This window comes from Lutra lutra, chromosome 4 (assembly GCF_902655055.1).
Source record: "Lutra lutra chromosome 4, mLutLut1.2, whole genome shotgun sequence".
Classification (NCBI taxonomy): domain Eukaryota; kingdom Metazoa; phylum Chordata; class Mammalia; order Carnivora; family Mustelidae; genus Lutra; species Lutra lutra.
Window position 1 is genome coordinate 84,395,138 of NC_062281.1, and position 22,399 is coordinate 84,417,536.

A 22,399-nucleotide genomic window follows, 5' to 3' on the forward strand; every position below is an offset into this window, starting at 1 on the left:
CACAGCAGGCAGGAAGTGGGCATAATTCAAGAGCACCTAATGTGATGCACTTGACACATAGCGGGCACCCAAAATATTGATTAAATGAATGAATAAATGCAACAAGTGTGCCACATGGAAATGGATCCCAAGGACTTCCCTAGAATTTGTATCTTAAAAAAAAAAAAAAATTCCTCCTCTCTGAAACAGAAAAGAAATATCCACAAATATAAGGATAATAATGTTGACCAAATCCTTTCTACAATTTTGAGTGTGAAATTGCCTTTCTTGATTTGCTTGTTTCTAGTACTACAAAGACCATAATGCCCTTTTGATGTTTCCAAATGTAACCCCATATTAAAGATTAGATCAGAGTAGGAAGGGTTTTCTTTAAGTAAAGTTGCAATTCTCAAGTGTTAAACAATGTGTGTCATGAGTGGCTTAATTGCCCATTAAAATATGAATTTTAATGAAAAGGCAGAAAATAAATGACCATGGTTTTCTCTGTCATCCCCAAGCAGTGAGAACATAGCAGTGCCTGCTTGAGGTACAACCTGTTCTAGGTCAGCCATTTGGTATGTTCCCTACCAATATGGGAGACAAGTTAAAAGAAAAATATTCCAAATTCCTTCCAATATCAAACCACAAATCTAGAATGGGAATCACAGGGAATTTGAATGACTAAAGGATAATGTAGCCACTTTGAATTTGCAGATGAAATCTTGTCTCTGCATAGTTAATTTGAAATATTGAGCAAACATAAAAAGACATCATGATACACTAGACTGATATGGGATCACAGATTTTGTAGGTCAAAAAGGGTCAATTGTTGAAATTGTCATAAGGTTCAGCCTAATGAAGAGGCTAGAGAATAGATGGAAATCAAATTTTACCTTTGTTTTTAAGAATCACAAAACCAGAAGCATCCTTAGAGAAAATGAAGTCTAACTTTCTTATTTTAGAACTTATGTTTATAGGATTAGGTATGACTGAAAGTAATTACACAATTTTTTAAAAGATTTTATTTATTTGACAGAGAGAGAGAGATCACAAGTAGGCAGAGAGGCAGGCGGCGGGGGGGGGAAGCAGGATCCCAGCTGAGCAGAGAGCCGGATGCAGGGCTCAATTCCAGGACCCTGAGATCATGACCTGGGCCAAAGGCAGAGGCTTAACCCACTGAGCCACCCAGGCACCCCTGACTGAAAGTAATTAAGACCACCAAATATCAGTAGGATAAATAAGATAGAAGTTTATTTTGTTTTGTTTTGTTTTATCTTATATTGTGATTTTATTTATTTATTTTGAGAGAGAGAGAAAAGAGAACAAGCAGGAGGGAGTGGCAGTGAGAGAGGGAGAAGCAGACTCCTTGTTGAGCAGGGAGTCCAACATGAACCTCAATCCCAGGACCCCAAGATCATGACCTGAGTCCAAGGCAGACGCTTAACCATCTGAGCCATCCAGGTGCCCCAAAAGAGGCTTATTTTACATCCCTGTCTAAGAGTCCCTATAATGTAAGAGACACAGACCCTCCACTCTGAGTGGTCCCAAATTCCCAGTGAACCTCATGGCCTAATAAGGCTGCTGAAACTCCAGATATCAAATACACAGGGGCTGCTCGAAGAAGAGGCTGACATAGCAGGCAGAGGCCAGACCTTGAACTGTGGAAACTATGCTATATGAGCACAGACATTGTCTTACAGGCAGTGAGAAAGGATTTCAATATTGAGCAGAAGATAAACATGGTTAGCTATGTATAAATCCTTTTGGCAGCCTTGTGGATGGCTTGGAGAAGCTCAGGATGGAAGACAGTGGGCTAATGCAGGATCTGGGTGAGAGAAAAGCAGATGGATGAGACAGGAGGTGGGTAGCGAGGCAGAGAGCACAACCTGCACTTTCTGAGATGACCAATAAAAAAGAAAGGAAGAAAGAGATGATATAGGCCAACAGGATTGACTTCCTTCCAGCTCAAACAAATGGGTATGAGAACATGAGCAGCCTGTTCTGTGGGTTGTCTACAGAAGAAGCAAGTTTCAGAGAAGAAAGGAGGAAGAAGGCTCTGTGCACAGATGATGGATTGTATAAGGTAAATGTTCACAATCAAAAAAAAATTGCTAAGCATGGTTCAAAAGGATCAGAGAGATCTAGGCTAAGAAAGGGAGTCTGATGGGGATAAAATTATTTGGAAATTATTTGGCAATTCTGGGAACTTCCTTTTCTCAGAATGTTCAAGAACAATGGTGGGGAATGTGGAGGTGGAGAATTGGTTCCAGGGCCTGGTCTCAAATATCTGGACTGATCCAGATCATTTTCTGGTCAGCATCGGCTCACAGGGCCAGGCAATACCAGACTTGGTCTGAGAAGATAAGCTTCCCATGAGCTAAAGAGAACCATGATTTGTTCCAGAATGATACCTGGCACTCTAGGCTCCCTTGGAGCTACCTGGCCCTTTGGTAGTTATGCAAATAACACCACTGCCATTACCGAGCCCTGGGTACCCCGTGACCCAGCAGTCACTAAGGAGGAACATGGTGGGTCCCATGGGATTTCTTGATTGTCTCTACAAGGCCTAGAAAAACAGCTTCCTTATTCAACCTGCTGATGTTATAGCTGTTGCAATGGTTACTTGTCATGTACTACATCTTAATTTACAACTTCATAAGTTACATGTAAGATGTAAGAATCCTGAGATGCCTGGATGGCTCAGTGGGTTAAGTGTCTACCTCCAGCTTGGGTCATGATCCCAGGACCCTGGGATCAAGTCCCACCTCAGGGTCCTTGCAGCAAGCCTGCTTCTCCCTCTGCCTGCTGAAACCCTGCTTATGTGCTCTCTCTCCATGACAAATAAATAAATAAAATCTTTAAAAAAAGTTATAAGAATCCTATCCTTAGCTAACCTTAGGCATTTGCATTACTCACCAGTCACTTATTTTTTTTTTTAATGTTATCCAGAAATGTGTTAACACCAGTGAGTACCAGTATATTTTGGGAAAAGCTTTTCTTTGTTATGTCCTCACAGGGGGTCTCCATGTTGGGGTGTTGCAGGGGAACTCAGAGCCCATCCCTACTCAGGCAAATTCTCACACTCCCCTCCCTTACTACAGACAATAGAATATGGACCATGTTGCCAAACTTCAGAGATACAGAAAGACAGATAATAGGTAGAGATCCAGAGACAAAAATAGTCATGAATATAGGGAGAGAGAGAGAGAGAGAGATTATGTAATTTACAGTCTACTGGGGAGGAGAGATCAGAGAAAGAGAGCAATCACTCATTGTAGCAAGAGCTAGAAGGAAGTGGTTCTGAGGCCGAGAATGAGCACAGAATAAAGAGGGATTCACTTTACATAGAGAAGTCAAAAACTCTCCAAGAGCTGCCTCTGGCGATAGGTGAGGAATGTATAGAAGTCCTAGGGCAGATAGGTGAACTACTGGAGATGCCAAAGGCAACAAGGAACACAAGGTAGCAGCAAAGACAAGTGGCAAGAGAGAGAAGTGGAGAGTCAACCACCCAAACAGTTGTCTAAGATCACCTCTGAATTTCTCAACATTTTCTCTACATAATAAAATTGGTAAAATTGAATTTAAATTATGTAAATAACTAAACTTTATATTTTCCTTGTATTAAAATAATTTCATAAAAGATTTGTAATTTACTTGAAAATCAATTCTATGATGTCATTTCCTAAACAGCCTCCAAATGCCTTCATCATAAAAGGTCCACATGAAGTAAAAGACTTGCATCAACTCAAGGTTCAAGCTATTTATCATGGCAAAACTCCAGTTAATTGTGAGTCAAAGGGAAAACTGTTTTGCACACAAAATTAAAGGAAACATTTATAGCACTGATAGTCACTTTAATGTACTTTTTTATTTACAAAAGCCTCCATTGCAAAGTTGAATTTTGGAAAGTTCGATGATCATGTCATGCACAGTAAAATTTGTGTACAGTAGAGATTAAATGCAGGGTTTTTTATTATTCTATTATTGATTGACTCGATATGAAGTAACTGTTCAGGTTCAGTTGTCTTACTCTGAAAACGCCCTTGAGGGAGTAAGTGATCCTGTGTCTACTCAACACAAGCAACTAAAAACTGCAAATAGTAATGTCAATTTGCTTTGAAATGTGATTAACTGACCTTATCATGCCTACAGCTTATTTCTGAAGTCTAAAAATATTAAGTTCAAAAAACTTCACAAGAATGTAATGAATGCACTGGAGTTTTCCAATATGTTGAAAAAATACTCCCCTAACAAATATCTTGTCCACTGTCTTAGAGGACTAAATTTTTTCTTCTTTGGAATGCCCTTGGAAATTTTTCACTAAAAGAACAGCATGGAAGAAAGAACTTGGGGAAGGGGAGAAATGGAAGAAGAGAACCTTACAAAGTGTTCTTAGCAGGTTAAAGAATTTTTTGCCTGGTAGAACAGATTTGACAATTTTAATATCAACCTTCTGTGTTACTGTCCTTACATCATTTTTTTTCTACTTTAAGGGAAGATGGCTGATGGGTCCTAAGCCTAAACTTGTGAAGAACTGATTAGCTCATCAACAAGCTCCCAGTGTATGATGTCTGTAAAAACACCTGGATATGCCCATCAGTGTCCTTCCCACTGGTGGAGATCTGCCCTCTAAGACGTGCCAGCAGGGCATGGTTTATAACAGACCAACCAGCACAAGACAGGTGGGGCCGGTGGCTTTTCTTACTTACTACTGACAACCACTCTTCTGGCTCCCTGTCTTTTAAAATGAGTCCTACAACAATATCTATAAAGGAAATATTTGCTACAATACTATCATCGAACAAAAGTCATGAGGGTTTCACAGGTGAGTACAATTAGAATATGTCTAGTCCTACCCATTTGTTCTCTGCAATCTAATTAGAAGTGTCACAGCTGCTAGACAACAGGATATATAGGAATTCTATGTAACCAAAGAACTGTAGCAAACTCATAATCACTATCATTTCACATTGTTTTACCGTTCTTAGAGAATTTGCTTTAGGATAACACAGTCCATGCCTTGGACATGGTATCCTTGACTCTGGTTTCAAACAGCTTCCCAAACCTTTATTTGACAAACAAATAAAACAAGGATATAAAATCAGAGACCTCAACACTGGAATTCATTTTGGATTGTTACTCATGACTGGCAGAATTTTTCTGCTTTCAGCCTAACAATGACAGTATGTATACTATGAAATAATTTGTTTTCTTATTTATTTATTTAAGAGAGAGCACCTGTGGGGGCACAGGCAGAGGGAGAAGGACAAGCAGACTCCCCACTGAGCCAGAAGTGGATGCAGGCCTGAATCCCAAGACCCTGAGATCATCACAACCTGAAACCCCCAACTGACTGAGCCACTGACTGAGCCACCCCTGAAATAATTTGTTTTCAAAGACATTTTCCCCACTGATGTAAAACAAGTAGGTAAACACACCGGAGAATACTGTAGGTTTTGTGCTCCTGGCTGAGCTAACACATTTTATTGCTATCTTAATTCAAAGAGGGTGTCCCATCTGTGGTTAAGAAGACCAGAAACTCCTCCTACATTAAAAAACACAGAGCCTGCCTTTCAAATAAGTTAAAGACCAGTTTTACTGGGATATTTTTCAGAAAAGCAAGGTTGGATTGTACCCCACAGACAAGTGGCAGTTGTCAACCAGTCTCTTTGGGAGGCTGCCTTTTTAACTAGCTTAACATTACTGATGGCTTTTCCCAGATTCTACCCACAGCCTCTACTTCCACCTCCAAGAATGAAGGAAAGGGAGGTGAAGGACTATTCCAAGTTACCTTTGCTCCCAGTAACATCACTCAAATCTTGAGGGTTATCTTGTTCCAGGCTACCTCCAGGCATCATAGCAAAAACATAACCAAAAACGTAGCTCAGCGTTAAAGACAAGCTCCTCAGCCTCCTACAGCCTGCAAAACAATGTCGGGATAACACACCTGCTAATTCTTGAAGCTCCTCCAAGTTTCCCCAGATCTACCTGAAGATCTGAAGCCTCTCGCGGTGCGACGCTCACCATCCAAAATACCCCTCACGCAGCGTGCACAACATATTTTCAGACGACCTTGATTCACAGTGCAGTCCATCGAAGGGGCTGCGAACCCAAAAGACAGCAACAAAATCAAAACTCCGACTCCTCAATTAGAGCAGAATCCCCAAGTACCCTGACAGGGACTCTTCAAGTGGGACAGTGCGCCCAGACCCAGGAGCCAATAGGTGGCTGGCCCAGGCGTTGCCATGGCCACGTTGTGTGTTAGGGCCGCGCACGCACCCCGCGTGCGCTCCCGGAAGCCAATCGGCAGCCGGCCTAGGCGTTGCCATGGCCGCTTTGCGAGTTTAGGGCCGCGCGAGCGCGCGCGCGCGCGCTCGGAGTCGGGGAGAGTCCGCCCAGCTACCCCGGCCCGGGCGGAGCAAGGGTCGCGTTAGCCGCGCGCCCCTAGAGACCCGCCGCTGCCCAATTCCCTACCGCCGGCATGAACCGCAAGAAGCTGCAGAAGTTGACGGACACCTTAATTAAAAATTGCAAGCACTGTAAGTAAGAATCAAGTGCTGGATGAGAAGTTTCTGGAAGGGCTTGTGTTCTACCTGGTAAAAGTGCCCTCTGCTCAGCCTGCTTCCCACCTCCAGTCTGAGTGCTCCTGGAGCCCCCTTAATGTCCGCTAAAGAGAAGTCTGGAAGGGACTCTCTGGATGGTAGGTAGTGCCTTGGCCAGGTACCCATGCTTGCCCATGATCTTAAGGACCAGTATATAGGTATCCAGGCATATAGTACTACACTCCCACACATGCACTAACTTGCTTTTCAAACCCTCTTCTTAACTTACCTTTCCATTATAGAAACATTATTTTTATACTGACACAACATGTGTGGTTTTAACCTCAGACATAGATGTCAAATATGTATGAAACCCACTGGACTCAAGAAAACTAGCACAACAAACACACGTCTGCTTTCTAGCTCTTTTTAGTGCAAATACACTGGCAGGGTCCAAGTTCTGAAAACTTACCAGGAGATCCATAAGGGAAAAATGGTTATCGATAGCTGAAAAGAGTTGAAATGGCACAAAACCCTTTACCTCAGAAAAAGGAAATGTGTCTGGAGACCAAAGAGTTCCACAAAGCTAAACACACAGTAAAGAATTTACTCCCAACTCCAGACTTGGGCTTTGCTCTTGCTGGTGGGGTTTCAAGGTAAAGGAGAACTTGTAGGTGACAAAATGAGCACTTATTAAAGATATCTGCTCCAATCACACATTCTAAAACATGGTCTTGGAATTTCTAAGAAGTTTCAGATGTTTATACACACTGTAACTTTTATAGACAGTGCCACTTCACTAAGGGAGAACATCTCACCACTTACTACATTAGATACTAAATACAACTAGAAGGCACTAGATCCTATAAGCTCTAGAACGATGATAAACCCGTTCTTCCTTTGCACAATGGAGTCAATATTGGGATTATGGATTCTCATGTGGCCATTAGTTTTGCAATCAGCAACAAAATTTACAAGTTTGCTCATTAGACAGTATCTTTCTCATTAACCTTATCTTGGGTTCCTTGACCAAGTACAATTCTGTGTTTCTGTCTAAATACAATTCTAAAGTTACCTATGAAATTCTAAGAGCACATTTTAGAATGTTCTAAACCCTCCTGCCAGGTTTTCATTTACCTTTTAATACACTGACCCTTTGACTATTCACAAAATGACTGTTTTTCTCAAAATAATTCCATTTCAAGGAAAAGACTAGATCTTCTTAAAACATCTAGTGAACATTTTACAAAAGCAATGCAATATCTGATATACACAATGCTGAATTTGTTTTAGTCTCTGTTCAGTAAGTATGCAATGTACTGCAAACAGTCATTCTCTGAGCCTGGGTGGCTCAGTAGGTTAAGTGTCTGCCTTTGGCTCAGGTTGGGAGAGAGTCCCGCATTGGGCTCCTTGCTCAGCAGGGAGCCTGCTTCTCCCTCACCCTGCTGCCCCCCTGTTTGGTGTGCTTGCTTGTTCTCTCTCTTTCTCTGACAAATAAATAAATAAAAATTGAAAAAAAGAAAACCTGGCAGGAAAATAGTCAACTCTTTTGATTTTTGTCCTTACATCAAATTTTTAAAGTGGGCCTTAAAAACCTTGATAATTACTAGTTAAATTCTATAGAAATATTTACAAATAACAGGCATTATAATTAAAAACTTTTTTAAACAGAGAAACTTTCCAATACTATGTTGAACAAGAGTGGTGAGACTGGGCATCCTTTTCGTGTCCCTAATCTCAAAGGGAAGGCTGTCAGCTTTTTCCCATTGAGCATGATATTCGCTGTGGGTTTTTCATAGATAGATTTTATGAAGTTGAGGAATGTTCCCTCTATCCCTATACTTTGAAGCGTTTTAATCAGGAATGGATGCTGGATTTTGTCAAATGTTTTTTCTGCATCAATTGAGAGGACCATGTGGTTCTTCTCTCTTTTCTTATTGACTTGTTCTATCACATTAATTGATTTGAGAATGTTGAACCACCCTTGCAACCCAGTGACAAATCCCACCTGGTCATGGTGGATAATCATTTTAATGTACTGTTGGATCCTATTAGCTAGGATCTTGTTGAGAATCTTGGCATCCATATTCATCAGGGATATTGGTCTGAAATTCTCCTTTTTGGTGGGGTCTTTGCCTAGTTTGGGGATCAGGGTAATGCTGGCTTCATAAAAAGAGTCTGGAAGTTTTCCTTCTGATTCAGTTTTTTGAAACAGCTTCAGGAGAATAGGTACTATTTCTTCTTTGAAAGTTTGGTAGAATTCCCCAGGGAATCTGTCAGGTCCTGGGCTCTTGTTCTTTGGGAGGTTTTTGATCACTGCTCCAATCTTGTTACTAGATATTAGTCTATTCAGGTTGTCAGTTTCTTCCTGATTTAGTTTTGGAAGTTTATAGTTTTCCAGGAATGCATCCATTTCATCTAGGTTGCTTAACTTATTGGCATATAACTGTTGATAATAATTTCTGATGATTGTTTCTATTTCCTTGGTGTTAGCTGTGATCTCTCCCCTTTCATTCATAATTTTATTAATTTGGGCCTTCTTTCTTTTCTTTTGGATTAGTTTGGCCAATGGTTTATCGATCCTATTGATTCTTTCAAAAAACCAGCTTCTAGTTTCATTGATGCATTCTACTGTATCTCTAGTTTCTATCTCATTGATCTCTACTCTAATCTTGATTATTTCCCTTCTTGTGTGTGGGGTTGGCTTAATTTGTTGTTGATTCTCCAGTTCTTTAAGGTGTAAAGACAGCTGGTGTACTCTGGATTTTTCAGTTTTTTTGAGGGAGGCTTGGATGGCTGTGTATTTCCCCCTTAGGACTGCCTTTGCTGTATCCCATAGGTTTTGGACCAAAGTATCTTAATTCTCATTGTTTCCATGAATTGTTTAAGTACTTCTTTAAAATTTCGTGGTTGATCCAAGCATTCTTAAGCAAGGTGGTCTTTAGCTTCCAGGTGTTTGAATTCCTTCCAAACTTTTTCTTGTGGTTGAGCTCCAGTTTCAAAGCATTGTGATCTGAGAATATGCAGGGAATAATCTCATTTTTTTGGTACTGGTTGAGCCCTGATTTGTGACCCAGTATTTGGTCTATTGTGGAGAAGGTTCCATGTGCACTTCAGAAGAATGAGTATTCTGTTGTTTTAGGGTGGAATCTTCTGTATATATCTATGAGGTCCATCCAGTCCAGTGTGTCATTCAATGCTCTTGTTTGTTTATTGATTTTCTGCTTGGATGATCTGTCTATTACTGAGAGTGCCATGTTAAGATCTCCTACTATTAATATATGCATATCAATATGACTCTTTATCTTGATTAACAGTTTTCTTATGTAATTGGCTGCTCCCATATTGGGGTCATAAATATTTATAATTGTTAGATCTTCTTGGTGGATAGACCCTTTAAGAATTATGTAGTGTCCTTCTGTATCTCTGACTACAGTCTGTAGCTTAAAATCTAACTTATCTGATATGAAAATCACTACCCCAGCCTTCATAGTATTAGAAGTCCTAGCAACAGCAATCAGACAACAAAGAGAAATAAAAGGTATTTAAATTGGCAATAAAGAAGTCAAACTGTCTCTCTTCGCAGATGACGTGATACTTTATGTGGAAAACCCAAAAAGACTTCACTCCCAAACTACTAGAACTCATTCAGCAATTCAGTAATGTGGCAGGTTACAAAATCAATGTACAGAAATTATTTGCTTTCTTATACACTAACAATGAAAATACAGAAAGGGAAATCAGAGAATTGATTCCATTTACTATAGCATCAAGAACCATAAGATACCTGGGAATAAACCTAACCAAGAGGTAAAGGATCTGCACTTGAGGAACTACAGAACACTCATGAAAGAAATTGAAGAAGACACAAAAATATGGAAGACCATTCCATGCTCATGGATCAGAAGAATAAACATTGTTAAAATGTCTATACTACCTGGAGCAATCTATACTTTTAAAGCCACTCTGATCAAAATTCCACCAGCATTTTTCAAAGAGCTGGAACAAACAATCCTAAAATTTGTATGAAAACAGAAGAGAACCCGAATTGCTAAGGAAGTGTTGAAAAAGAAAAGCAAAACTGGGGGCATCATGTTGCCTGATTTCAAGCTTTACTACAAAGCTGTGATTACCAAGACAGCATGATACTGGCATAAAAACAGACACATAGACCAGTGGAACAGAGTAGAGAGCCCAGATATGGACCCTCAACAATATGGTCAAATAATATTTGACAAAGCAGGAAAAAATATACAGTGGAAAAAAAGACAGTCTCTTCAATAAATGGTACAGGGAAAATTGGACAGCTATGTGTAGAAGAATGAAATTTGACCATTCTCTTACACCATACACAAGGATAAACTCAAAATGGATAAAAGACCTCAATGTGAGGCAGGAATCCATCAGAATCTTAGAGGAGAACATAGGCAGTAACCTCTTTGACATTGGCCACAGCAACTTCTTTCAAGACACATCTCCAAAGGCAAAGGAAGCAAAAGTGAAAATGAATTTTTGGGACTTCATAAATATCAAAAGCTCCTGCACAGCAAAGGAAACAGTCAACAAAACAGAGAGGCAACCCACGGAATGGGAGAAGATATTCACAAATGACATTACAGACAAAGGGCTGATATCCAAGATCTATAAAGAACTCCTCACACTCAACACACACACAAAACAGATAATCATGTCAAAAAATGGGCAGAAGACATGAACAGACACTTCTCCAATGAAGACATACGAATGGCTAACAGACACATGAAAAAAGGTTCATCATCACTAGCCATCAGGGAGATTCAAATCAATACCTCATTGAGATACCAGATACAACCTTACACCAGTTAGAATGGCCAAAATTAACAAGACAGTAAACAACAAGTGTTGGAGAGGATGTGGAGAAAGGGTAACCCTCTTACACTGCTGGTGGGAATGCAAGTTGGTGCAGCCACTTTGGAAAACAGTGTGGAGATTCCTTAAGAAATTTAAAATAGAGCTATGCTATGACCCTGCAATTGCACTACTGGGTATTTACCCCAAAGATACAGATGTAGTGAAAAGAAGGGCCATCTGTACCCCAATGTTCATAACAACAATGGCCACAGTCGCCAAACTGTGGACAGAACCAAGATGCTCTTCCGCAGACGAATGGTTAAGGAATATGTGGTCCATATATACAATGGAGTATTATGCCTCCATCAAAAAGGATGAATACCCAACTTTTGTATCAACATGGATGGGACTGGAAGAGATTATGCTGAGTGAAATAAGTCAAACAGAGAGATTCAATTATCATTTGGTTTCGCTTATTTGTGGAGCATAAGAAATAACATGGAGGGGGCACCCGGGTGACTCAGTGGGTTAAAGCCTCTGCCTTCAGCTTGAGTCATGATCCTAGGGTCCTGGGATCAAGCCCTGCATTGGGCTCTCTGCTCAGCAGGGAGCCTGCTGCTCCTCCTCTCTCTCTGCCCACCTTTCTGCCTACTTGTCATCTCTGTCTGCCAAATAAATAAAGAAAATCTCTAAAAGAAAAAAAAATAACACCAAGGACATGGGGAGATGGGGAGGAGAAGGGAGTTGGGGGAAACTGAAGGGGGAGACAAACCATGAGAGACTATGGACTCTGAAAAACAATCTGAGGGTTTTGGAGGGTGGGGGGTTGGAGGTTGTGTGAGCCTGTTGGTGGGCATTATAGAAGACACGTATTGCATGAAACATGGGGTGTGGTGCATAAACAATGAATTCTGGAACACTGAAAAGAAATTTTAAAAATAAATAAAAATTAAAAAAAAAAAGAAAGAAACCAAGAAACTTTCCCCTAAAGTCAAATTTCGTTTTAGTTGCCAGATGATAATCCCACCAGGATGAAATGGATAAATTCTGTAGAATCAGAGAAAAAACATATCTTAAGTGATTGCTCAGCTAGTCTACCATTTTACAGATATGGTCTGCAGAAAATCCATTCTTGAATTTCCCTTAATTTCATTTAGTATTTTATTCTGGAAATTAAGAAACATTTCAACAACAACAACAACAACAACACCAGTAAAACTTTCTTATGGCTAACCTTGGATCCTTTGGGTAATAAATTAAGGTAATATTCTTTAATTTTTATTTTAGCCAAGATAGAAAAATGGCTAATCAACATCCCCACTGCTAACATTTCATATACATGAACATCATTCTTCATGCAGGCTTTTCTTTAACTAGTGGTAGCTCTCTTATTTTTGGAGATTTGTGTGTTTGGTTAAATATATATAACATAAAATTTACCATTTTAAGTGTACAACTCTATGGCATTACATACATTCACATTGTTGTGGAGCCATTACCACCATCCATCTTTTCATGTTTCCCAACTGAAACTGTACCCATTAAACTATAACTTCTCATTTCCCCCTTCCCCAGCCCATGGCAACCACCATTCTACTTTCTGTATCTATGAATCACACCACTCTAAGTCCATGATATAAGTGAAATCATACAATATCTGTCCTTTTATATCTAACTATTTCACTCAGGAAAATGTCTGCAAGCTTCATCCATCTTGTAGCATGAGTCAAAATCTTTCCTTTTCAAGGCTGAATCATACTCCATTGTATGTATACACTACATGTTACTTATCCATTCATTCACTGGTGGACACCTAGCTTGATTTCACCTTTAAGGCTTACTGTGAATAACGTTGCTGTAAACATTGATATGAAAGTATCAGAGCTCTTGCTTTCAATTCTTTTAAGTATATACCCAGAAGTGGAATCACTGAGTTACATAGTATTTCTATGTTTAATTTTTTTGAAGAACTGACATGCCATTTTCTGTAGACACTGACACTGTTTTTACTTTATTTTTTCAGTGTTCCAAGATTCATTGTTTATGCACCACACCCAGTGCTCCATGCAATACATGTCCTCCTTAATACCCATCACCAGGCTTACCTAACCCCCCACTAACAGCTTTTTAAAAAACTACAAGCATTATATTCTTTTCTAGTATTAACCTAGATTTTTACTAAATCACTTATTTCCCCAAATTTTCAATGTCCCTCCTAAAATGTGATACCCCAAACCAGAAATCATACTTGAGCCTGTCTTGACTTGTAGATGAGGCATGATTTCTCCATTCCTATCTGCTGTCTTTCTTTATTTTATTTTTTTCTGCAATATAGTCATTTTTTTCAATTTTTAAAATTTAGTTTATTTAAACCAAAAACAAAACAATTCACCTTTTAAACACACACAGATTTCATCCTTGTTTTTAGAAGTACTGGACTGTAATTTGTTGTGTTTTGAAATAAAACCTTTCTCATCCTCCACCTGTACTTCATATTCAAACTCACCTTTATGCCAGGCAATAGTGCTTTCACCTACGTACCTCAAATGAAAATTGGAGCACAAATAATTAGCTCAGGGTTTATAAACACCCTTCATACATTTATGTGTATGGACCAGTATACACATCTGTCTGTCTATTTTAAATAAAAATTCCTTTTCTCCAAAATACTACTGAGTACTTGCCTGTTAATTTTCACATCGTGTACAATAAAAACTATAATTGGTGCTGTAATATGGTTAAATGCTTCTTTACTGAAAAAAAAAAAAGTGATTCTGATATCCAAAATCCAGCTTATTTTGACTAAGGCTGATGATGTGAAGTGAAAATTGTTGCCTAGTGTTCAGGAGTCTGATATCTATTTCCAGGCAGAAGTTAAGCTCTAAATCTCATAAATGCCTATAATCAAAATGCTGGGGAAAAGTTAACATTCTTAAGCGTTACCTTGCTTGCTTTGAATTGCACCTCTACTGCCTTTAAAGTTTAGCATCTGGGGACGCCTGGGTGGCTCAGTTGGTTAGGCAGCTGCCTTCAGCTCAGGTCATGATCCCAACGTCCTGGGATCGAGTCCCACATCGGGCTCCTTGTTCTGTGGGGAGCCTGCTTCTCCCTCTGCCTCTGCCTGCCACTCTGTCTGCCTATGCTCGCTCTCTCTCTCTCTCTCTCTCTCTGACAAAATAAATAAATAAAATCTTTAAAAAAATAAATAAATAAAGTTTAGCATCTGGCCCCACAATCATTATTCAGGAAAATTGGCTAATATTACTTTCTTCTTAAATGTGACTAAATTTAATATTCAACCCCTGTGTGGAGGTAAGGCTGTTTCTCTTATTTTAGTGGAGAATCCTTTGTAGTGGTCATCCTCTTATTAACTGTCATGAATCTTAAAACAGGATAGTCTTCTGTTAAAAACTAAATATTTGGTGGCCTTCATGTTGTCTATGAACTCATTAATGCAAAATTTAAATAAACTAAAGATTAAAATGCATTTTTGTTATATCTTAATTTTATCTTTTCACAGTTAATAAATTTGAAGTAAACTGTCTTATAAATCTTTTTTATAATTTGGTGGGAGAAGTAACAGAGCGGCAAGGTACCACCATTGGGCTAGATCGTAATGCATTTCGAAACATCCTGCACGTGACATTTGGAATGACAGATGACATGATTATGGACAGAGGTAAGAAGACATGCAATATTCAAATGTGTCAGATCCACCACAACTGGGAAAAAAATTGGGAGTTTGGACAGTCTTGGTAGGAAGCTTAATGTTCTGAATTCCCAATTTCACTTGAATATAAAAAATTAATTTGTGTATTCAGAGGGAAGGGTCATAGGGAAGTGATTCTATGTACTCTATTCTGTGTATTTAAGAAAAGAACAAAGCCAAGCTTGAATAATTAGTTTTTCCTTACTTTATATCCATAAACCTAAAATATTTCTATTTCTACTTAGTAAATATAATAATGAAAAGAACAATTTTAAAAGAACATAAATTTCCTTATATCATCAAAACTATTTCAATAAAAAGTTATAACTTTATCAATTGTATAGTAGCATTTCTTTTCTTGAGTAAGAAAAATATAAAATCACATATTTTATGTTAGCATATCAACACATTTAGTATATCAATATATTCATATATTAATAATTATTGATTAGTGTATTTAGATACTCAGAATTTACTTTGTTTCCATAAAATATGAAAGGAATATGTGAAAGTTTAAATAAAGGAGTTTTCCAGTGTTATATCTTAGTTTCCTTCTTTGTCAAATGAGCATGTCAGACCATCTGATCCTAAAGTTTTGTCCACATTTTAAAAGTGGGTAGCACCAGTGTAAATATACTACTGAGAACAAAAATGCTGCACAGGTATTATGTTGTACTTCTTTCTTAGTATTCCGAGGTTTTGATAAGGACAACGATGGCTGTGTAAACGTATCAGAGTGGATTTATGGATTATCAGTATTTCTTCGAGGAACTTTGGAAGAAAAAATGAAATGTAAGATTTCAGGTTACCCTATTGCTTTGTACATTAGGATTAACATATCTAAAGAGTGTACATCCATGTCTTCCTAGCCAGCCAGTAAAATAGGTTTGTCTTTCAGTTGGTTGGTTCGAATCTCCATTAGCTTCTTTTATGGAGCAAATTCAAGTCAATGATAAAGATTGAAAAAAGTTAATACCAAGGAAAATCAAAAGATTCTGAGGAGTAATTCATGCCAAGCAAGACTGCATAAGCATATACTATATATGCTAACTATATACATATGGGTTTATGTATTAATGTACATAAGGTAAATATTGTTACCTGAATTATTAACCATGGAAGTAGAGAACATTGATTAGAGTGTTCTGATTCTTATTTAATTCTTAATTCATTCTGATGAACTCTGTTTAAGGATCATATTTCAGTCAGTTTTCCAAGAATTTCAAGATGAAATGGTCAAATCATTGTTCCTTAGCATGGTTACTCTTAGCTGAGTGAGTGTAAGGAGCCATTTTCTAAGGGTTGTTGACCATATTCAGCTAGTGTACATTAAGCATTTTCTATGGAAATCAGATTGCACTTAGTCCTGCAATGTTGACATGAATATTCCCAATACAGACCTTGGCCTTGAACATTTTGTCAGAGCAAATATTCCCTTAATCATAGTATCAAATTCATAATTGGTTATTTTTTTAAAAGATTGCTTTGAGGTGTTTGATTTGAATGGTGATGGATTCATTTCAAAGGAGGAAATGTTCCATATGTTGAAGAACAGCCTACTCAAACAGCCATCTGAAGAAGACCCTGATGAAGGAATTAAAGATTTGGTTGAAATAACACTTAAAAAAATGGTAAATATGGGAAATTTAGGGTTTTATATTGAAACTTACAGGCCAGAATGGGACAGAAATAAGAATTCAAATTGTAATAACTATCAGTTTCCTGCTTGGTGAAATAAAACACTTGTGCTTTTTAATTGTAATGATAAAAGTTCTTTTCAATTTCATTATTTAGTCTCTCATTTTTCCAACACCTTTCTTCTATCAATACTTGACCATGAAAAGACAGTTTGTGTTTGCGATAAGTATTATACATGTTGACTGATACATGGCCGGTCATCCCCTAGGACCATGACCATGATGGGAAGCTGTCTTTCACAGACTATGAACAGGCTGTAAGAGAAGAGACCCTTCTACTAGAAGCTTTTGGACCATGTCTTCCTGATCCAAAGGTAATGATATTACTTTCACTGAACAGTGACCAATATATAATGTAGGATCAATAACCCAGAACTTCTTGGTTTGGTGAGTGAAGGATCAGATGAATTACATTCACCCACAGAGAATAGTTTCTAAGTAGAGAAAGCCAACCGAAGAAGAACATGCTGGTTCATTTCATAATACTGCTGTAGCCTAATGGTATTTTTTTCCCATTCATTAACTCATTCATTCATGTAAGAAGCAATTATTAAAGCATAATGTATTCCAGAAACACAGATGAAAGGCTTCATGTCTACATTCAAGGACTAATATTTTCTTAGGAAAAACCAATGTGAAAATAATTACACAACAGTGTGATAAGTATTACTATAATAACAATGACTTGTTCAGTGCTTTATCTATGTCAGGCAATGTCTTAAGCACTGCCCCATATTAACTTCCTTAAATCCCCCTAACAATCCTATGAAGGATGTAGTATTATTCATCTTCATTTTATAGATGAGAAAACTGAGGCTCAGAGAGTTTAGGCAAGTCGTCCAAGTTCAGTCACCAATTATGGAGTATCCTGCATGCACTGGTGCTCAAGTCCATAAAGATATGTGTAGTAGAGGGTTGCAGTAGTCGAGGGCATCTAATCCAGCTGTATGGAATCACTGGTGAATGGGTGATGAGACAAGGAAGGCTTACCTGGGTTGTTAGGCTAGAATAGCTAGCCAGGTCAAAATAGAGAAGAGCAACCTAAGCAAAGTAATGGCATATGCATGAGGGTGGGGAAGGAAAAGAGAAACAAATACTATATTAGAAGAGCAGGGATGCCTGGGTGGCTCAGTTGGTTGGGTGGCTGCCTTCGGCTCAGGTCATGATCCCGGCGTCCTAGGATCGAGTCCCACATCAGGCTCCTTGCTCGGCAGGAAGCCTGCTTCTCCCTCTGCCTCTGCCTACCACTCTGTCTACCTGTGCTTGCTTTCTCCCTCTCTCTCTCTCTGACAAAAAAAAAAAAAAAAAACAAAAACAAAAAAAAAACAAAAAAAAAAAACCACTCAGTGTGGTATGAGATTGATTTTGAGGCTGGATATGCATAGAAGAGCCAAGGCCAGTGGAGCTTGGAGCCTGGATTTTGTCTTGAAACTCATGAGGATTAATTGAAAGATTTTAAGTTGGTGGAGTGATGTGATATATAAATATTACCATTATCTACCTTCCCAATCTCCAGCTGCCTACTCAACATGCCAGTAGATAATCTCAGTAAACTCTTGGTTTTCACCTAAAAATCATTCCCCACCATCTTCCCTGCCTCAATAAATGACACTCCTGTATGCTCAGTTTTAGTCAGAAACCTGTCACCCTTAATTTCCCTCTTAGAGCACTACTACTTCAGCTACTACTTCAAAATATATCCCTGAATATAACCTCTTTTCCACACGTCTGTGATTGCCAACCTAAATCAAGCTGCTACCCAGTCACCCAGCCTAGATCATTAGCTTTGTTGCTTCTACTGTTGTCCCCTACTGGCTAATCTCCACAACATCCAGTATATTTGGAAACACAGAAGCTGCCATGCACCTCCCTTGCCTAAAACCCCCAGTGTGTCTGAAGTCTATTCAGTGGGCCTCCTTTTCTCTCTCCAACCATGGTCTCCTGCTACCTTCCCAATGGAGGGGTCGTGCCCCAGAACCATTCCAGCCACCTTGCTGTTCTCCCTAGGTGCCTTTGCAATTAAAGTAGCCTCTGTCTAAGCATCCTGTCCCCAGACCTTCACATCCCTCAGACCCTCACTCCATTCAGTCTCCGCACAGATGCCATCCACTGTCTTAATGACTCCTCTCCCTCCACTCCTCACCACTGCCTCTTTCTTCTTCATAGTTCTTATCATTATATAGAATATATTTATTCATTTACTTATTGTCTATCTTAACACATGGATGGGAAAGAATGAAAAGGAAAAGGAAAGAAGGAAAGAAAGAAGAGAAATTACCTTAATCCCTCACCTACTTCTATTTCGTGTCCAATGGCTTTCTTTTTCACAGTCAAATGTCATGGGAGAATTGTCTATATTTATGACCTACACTACCGTGGCTTCTTTAGCATACTCCTGAAACAGCTCTTGCTGAGGTCACCACACCCTACTTGTTAATAAATCCCAAGTGAAGTCTTCTCGTCTTGCTGTACTACATCCTTTCCCCACCCCAGCTCTCAGTTCAGCTTCTTGGCTCCAGGAAGCACCACTGCTGGCTCCACTCCAGCAGTAGCCTGGCTGTGACATCACATGGCCTCTTGGACTCCAGAGCCCTGGTGTGCTTACCCTGTTACACCCTTCCTTCAGTGAATTAAGCTCAGTTTCTGGTCGTCCATCCACTAGGCTGGAGGCTCCTAGAGAGCTGTGTCATGTGCCTTACTCATCTTTGTGGCCCCAGACCAAGTGTCATGTTGGAACATAGCACTGTACCTGTGAGTGTACAATGCATGAGTGTCACAGGTTCTTGGTCCCCACTCTTCTTCAGTTAACTTGTGGCTCTTCAAACATAAAGGAAACATACAGAACAATTTGTTTTTCTTACCTCTTTTGGAAGTCTTTACTAATTTGAGCACATTTTTTACAGAGTCATATGGAATTTGAAGCTCAAGTATTCAAAGATCCGAGTGAATTCAATGATATATGAATACCTAAATGTGTTGTCTCAAATGAGTAAAAAAAGAGGTGCATGCGTGTTGTTTATTTTTTCCACTTAGCTCAAAAAGATGGTGTCGAATTTTGTGCTTGGGGTGGGGGATGGGACTCACCAACGTGTATCATTTAACTAGGGTGCAAGATGCAAGTGAAATAAATGGAAGACAGGAAGTCCCTTATTAAGTATTGCGTTTGGCAAGACAAGTTCACATTGCTAGATATTTTATCACATAGACCATTTGTTGAAGCTTATAACTACCATAAAACACTTGTATTAATGAAATGACTAGAGATTATGTAATCATGAATTATTAAGGCAAATATTCTTCATGTCAGAAAAATGCTGGCTATACATTTAAAAGTCAGTGAAACTACTGAATTTCCTTTGGAACAGTAAATAATGAAGATAGCATTTAAAAAAGAATAACAGTGACATTTAGCACATAAATATCTGTCTGCTAGGCATTGAGGGACATTCAGAGAGCTGAAAGCAATATATGCATACTATTGTTTGAGATTTTGCCAGAATAATCTGCATAGACAGTAAGCATCTGAGGGCAGGGGTCCCTACACCCATCATTATGTCTGTCACAGCAGTTAGCATAGTCCTTTGCCCAGAATGGGTCCCCAGTAAACATTGCAGATAGAAAAGTACAAAATGCTACCAGATAAATCCAAATTCTTGCTGATCAGAGGAGAAAGAAAGTGCTGTTTTTGTAAACAATGGATTATGTAGCCACAGCTTTCAGTCTATCTCTGGAGTCACTCCAATGCTCTCCATACCATTGCAGTTGCCTTCACAACCCCCTGTCTTCCCCAGCTTCCTGTCTCTCTCCACCTCAGCCCCACCCTTTGTCCCCATCCCCCTGACTGGGTGCACCTCGGTGTCACCCCCGACCTCTTGGAATCCCCTCAGGTACCCCTTAACAGGAAACACATCACATCATGTCCCACCAGCAATGAAGTCCTGAAGACAGAACTGCTTCCTCCATCCAGCAGGTGCCTGTAGGCGTTTGATGCAACATGAGAAAGATGGGACCTACTTGGTTTCCTATAGCTACTGTTTACCTCTTTCTTAAATGCATGCAGGCAGCTGAGAGAAGTATTATGCACATAGTCCTCTGTCCATATATAAACATTCAGAAACTATTTGGGACATTAAATCCCTTTTGTTACTATATATGTGTCAAGTTTAAGCAAAAGTACACCTTGTATTTAAAAAAAAAAACGGATTGTGACAAATAAATCTAATAAATGATTCCATGAAATAAAAAGTGTTTTACTGTCTAAGTATTTTCTTAAAATTTTAGATTCTTAGGTAGATATGTAGATGGAGTTTGACACAATTTTTCTACCTTGAGTAAGTATAAATAGTGAAACACAACGCTTTTAATTTTTAAAATTTATATTTTTCTGATTACAAAGTAACAGAAGTTCACTGAAGACTCAAAAGTTTCGGAAATTAAAAACTAAAATGTAAATATCCGTCAATATTCTGGTATAGATCCTTTCAGGATTTCTTAAGGCATTTGTAAGTATAGCTGTATTTTTGCACAGAGTATACCTAAGCTGCTTTTTTTATGGACCACTATCTCATAGCACTTTCTCAGATTAATTAATATCTGTCTGCTGCCTGACTTGTAATGGCTACCTGGCCTTCTATAACAACAGACCTTATTAAAGCACTTCCCTGTCATTGAAATTTCAGTTGTTCCCACATTTTTTTTTTACAAATAATTCCCAAGTGAACTGTCCTTCTAGATAAATCTTCTCATGTTCATTATTGCTTGCTTAATCAGGACAAGTTTTTAAAAGTGAAAGTTCGGTTAGAGGTCTAGCTTTGAGGTTTCTAGTGCATGTTGCCAGATTACCCTCCAAGAAGGTGTGATGTGCCTGGTGCATGAGGTGCTGATTCCCCCTTCCCTGTGGTGCACATTCTTTTCACCCCTTTGCTGATGCTGTGGACCATAATTGACCATGGTTTTAATTTATAATTTAAAAAACTAATCTTATACATCCGTACCTAAACTTTTTATTGTAGATTGTGTAAAAATTGACTTACATGTGAATAACCCTATTTTATTACTTGATATTATTTAAAACTAAAAAGCCTTTTTAGAAAAGTCTAAATAATTTTAGTGAAACTTAAGACGGTGTCGGTACAGACTCATTAGCTCTGTTGGAGAACTTCCCCGTACATTACAGAACACACCCCCTCTGCTGTTTCTCATCGTATCTGCCCAAATCATTTCCTTCTGTGACTATATCTGGATTTCCGGTTTCTCTTAATTTTACTACGGTAGCAACTCATAAATGATTTTAACATTGAAAATTCTTTCAACTTAATAGTAGGGTCATCCAAGTACACAGAGAACCTTTGAGGGAAAACCCGCTTCCCTCTCATTCTGAGCTCCATGGCCGGCTTTGGGCCTTGCCTGCCTACTGCTAGCCTGCCCTGACTCCAGCCCTCAGGTACAACCAGCTTTGCTCAGCCCCATCTTTGCCTACCTCTGGGTGGCTGGGTTAGGACTACGATAAGCAGTTATAATTTGGAAGGGTGACTATAGCCTTCCTCTCAACTGGGTCCTCAAAGCGTTGGCTTCCCCTTCTCCCTGTGCCTTGGGAGGACCAGCAGAAAGCCAACCAGTACCCTCTGAGAGATGTACACATT

The 22,399-nt window shown here is 39.0% G+C and overlaps 1 protein-coding gene across 2 annotated transcripts; it reads left to right on the top strand.

The window, feature by feature from the left end:
* The first annotated feature begins 6,346 nt into the window (after positions 1-6,346).
* Positions 6,347-20,988, top strand: CLXN (calaxin). 2 transcript variants are annotated; one of them, XM_047726750.1, is made up of 7 exons: positions 6,347-6,518; positions 14,872-15,030; positions 15,748-15,852; positions 16,540-16,691; positions 16,967-17,071; positions 19,661-19,742; positions 20,645-20,988. In XM_047726750.1, exons 1-6 carry the CDS (start codon positions 6,461-6,463, stop codon positions 19,718-19,720), a joined length of 639 nt encoding a protein of 212 aa, XP_047582706.1. In that variant the 5' UTR covers positions 6,347-6,460; the 3' UTR covers positions 19,721-19,742; positions 20,645-20,988. The 2 variants fall into 2 exon arrangements, with proteins under 2 accessions (XP_047582706.1, XP_047582707.1); XM_047726751.1 differs by having other exon boundaries at positions 14,929-15,030.
* The last annotated feature ends 1,411 nt before the right edge of the window (positions 20,989-22,399 follow it).

Coding starts and splice junctions, on each gene's coding strand:
- CLXN (XM_047726750.1), top strand. CDS start 6,461: ATGAACCGCAAGAAGCTGCAGAAGTTGACGGACACCTTAATTAAAAAT. Junction 15,031..15,747: donor TGACATGATTATGGACAGAG/GTAAGAAGACAT, acceptor CTTCTTTCTTAG/TATTCCGAGGTTTTGATAAG. Junction 15,853..16,539: donor TTTGGAAGAAAAAATGAAAT/GTAAGATTTCAG, acceptor TTTTTTTAAAAG/ATTGCTTTGAGGTGTTTGAT.